This window comes from Scyliorhinus torazame, unplaced genomic scaffold (assembly GCF_047496885.1).
Source record: "Scyliorhinus torazame isolate Kashiwa2021f unplaced genomic scaffold, sScyTor2.1 scaffold_858, whole genome shotgun sequence".
NCBI classification, from domain to species: Eukaryota; Metazoa; Chordata; class Chondrichthyes; order Carcharhiniformes; family Scyliorhinidae; genus Scyliorhinus; species Scyliorhinus torazame.
In genome coordinates this window covers 60,869-63,301 of record NW_027308585.1, presented here as the reverse complement: position 1 = coordinate 63,301, position 2,433 = coordinate 60,869, and the positions used below count along the sequence as shown (strand labels likewise).

The 2,433-nt window shown below is 57.6% G+C and overlaps 1 protein-coding gene across 1 annotated transcript; it reads right to left on the bottom strand.

Annotated features, from left to right (window-relative positions):
- Nucleotides 1–928: 928 nt before the first annotated feature.
- Nucleotides 929–1,594, bottom strand: LOC140406759 (probable N-acetyltransferase CML1; the record flags this gene model as incomplete). Its single annotated transcript, XM_072494700.1, has 1 exon — nt 929–1,594. A coding segment is annotated over exon 1 (666 nt), but the record flags the coding sequence as incomplete, so codon positions are not given.
- Nucleotides 1,595–2,433: the final 839 nt, after the last annotated feature.

The window sequence follows — 2,433 nt, the reverse complement described above, 5'->3', positions numbered from 1 at the left end:
CACTGTCAGAGGGTCAGTACTGAGGGAGCGCTGCACTGACAGAGGGTCAGTACTGAGGGAGTGCTGCACTGACAGAGGGTCAGTACTGAGGGAGTGCCGCACTGTCAGAGGGTCAGTACTGAGGGAGTGCTGCACTGACAGAGGGTCAGTACTGAGGGAGTGCTGCACTGTCAGAGGGTCAGTACTGAGGGTGTGCCGCACTGTCAGAGGGTCAGTACTGAGGGAGCGCCGCACTGTCAGAGGGTCAGTACTGAGGGAGTGCCGCACTGTCAGAGGGACCCAAAAGAAACTTTACTGAAGGCAAAAGAAATAAATAGTTTAGATCTGCGTTGTGTCAGCTCACAGGGGGAAGGTGCACAAGTTTGTGAATGTTGTATGTAAGTGGGACAAAGATAGGGTAAGTTTTCTTCAGAGAGGAGATTGATTAGTCCCAGGAATAGAGAACTTCCGAGAGATTTCATGAAACAACAGATGTCTAAGAGATCATTTTTAAGAAAACACCCCCCAAGGGCAGTTGGGCGTTGTGGGATAAAGCAGACTCTGTTGTTTGAAAACTCTGAGGACTGTTGCCATCAGAAGTTGCCAAGTTCAGCTTCCAGTGCAGATCGAGCACGGGCCTGCTTGCAACTATGTTAAAGTTCTGCGTGAAGATATTTCTGTGACCACGTGTGATGTTTTATTACGTTTGTTTATTCGAATAAACATTTATTTCGATATAAAATCGTCACATTCGGTCGGGGACGCCATTTCCTGATTTCAGAGCGCCTCCTCATAATGTACAAATTGCAACGGCTGTTTTGACAGCTGATTCAAGCTTCCCCGAGGGGCGGAGGGAGGGGATGGGGAGAAGTGGGGAGTGTAGTGTTGTGCGTGTGTGTGTGAGGGAGTGGGTGGCAGAGGAGTGGGGGGGGGGAGAGGGGTGGTTTCTGAGGCCCCCTCCCCGGTACCCGAGGGGACTCGCGCTCAGAGCGTCCTCTCCAGCTCGCAGGTGATGATCTGGGACAGGCGGGTCAGGGGGGGCCCAGGCTGGTCCTTGCCACCCGGAAGCCCAGCCTCTGGTACAGGTGCAGAGCGTTGGTTGTGGACAGCCCTGACCCCGGGCAGAATCCAGCACCGCCTCCGTCAGTTCCTGGGCCAGGCCCCTCCGGCGGAAGGGGGGGTCCACCGACAGGCGCAAGAGTTGGCAGGGCAGGGGTGGCGTGGCCTTGGCCGCTACCATTCCCGCCAGGGGTCCCTCCCCCTCCTCCTCCGCCACCCAGAAGCCACACCCAGGCGCCCTCAGGTAGCAGCCCTCGATGTCCGCCATGTCCCCCCTCAGGTTCTCCTGGACGTAGCGGGTGAATATCACCCTGCTGCTGAGGTAGACTAGCCCCAGGAGCGCCAGGGACGCCAGGCCGGCACAGGGCAGGGAGCCGGTGAGGGCGTACCCCGCCCCGAGGGCTGCCAGGAGCAGGGTCACGTTGGAAGGGGCCAGGGCGGCCCGCTTGAAGGCAGGCCCCGCCATGGCTACCAGCCCCTCGGCGAAGATCCTCCAGACTTCACGGAGGTCCCCCGGGCGATACCCGCGGATGATGAAGCCGGGAATCCTGGCCATTCCGCCCTGCCGTCGCTCGCCGCTCGTCCCGCCCTCCATCACCCCTCGACGAGCCTGAGGGGGGAAACACAGGGGTTGGGGGGGTGAGGGGGGAACAAAACCGGAACAAATTCAACACAGGAACGTAACTCAACCGAAACTCACAGAGGGTAAGCGGACCAACGCTCCCCCCCCCCCCCCCCCCCCCCCACGTGGCCACGGGGGAGGACGTGCAGACTCCGCACAGGCAGTGACCCAAGCCGGGAATCGAACCCGGGTCCCTGGAGCTGTGAAGTGACAGTGCTAACCACTGTGCTACCGTGCTACCAAGCGAGAGGGAGATAGAGACAGAGAGCGAGGAAGAGCGAGGGAGAGAAGGTCAGAGATTTAGAGAGAGCAACAGAGGTAGAGACAGACAAGATAGAGGCAGAGAGAGCGGAAGAGAGAGACAGAGACAGAAAGAAGGGAGGAGAGACGGAAAGCAAGGGAGAGACAGACGGGGAGAGGGAAAGGCAGAGAGAGGGAGAGACATGGAGGGAGAAAGAAAGAGATGGAGACAGACACGGGGGGAGAGAGCGAGAGAGAAAAAGAGCGATGGAGAGACAAAGAGAGTGAGACAGAGAGAAAGAGAGAGACAAGAAGACAGAGGGAGAGATAGAGACTGGGAGAGAGAGAGAGAGGAGAGGCAGAGAGACAGAAGAAAATAGATGGAGAAAGAGAGATGGAGAGCAAGTGAGGCAGAGTGAGAGAGACAAAGAGACGAGAAACAGATGAGGAGAGAGAGCATGAGAGTGGGAAAGAGAGACTGAGGACAGAGAGTCAGCGAGAGATAGTGTGACAGTGGGATAGAGAGAGGACAG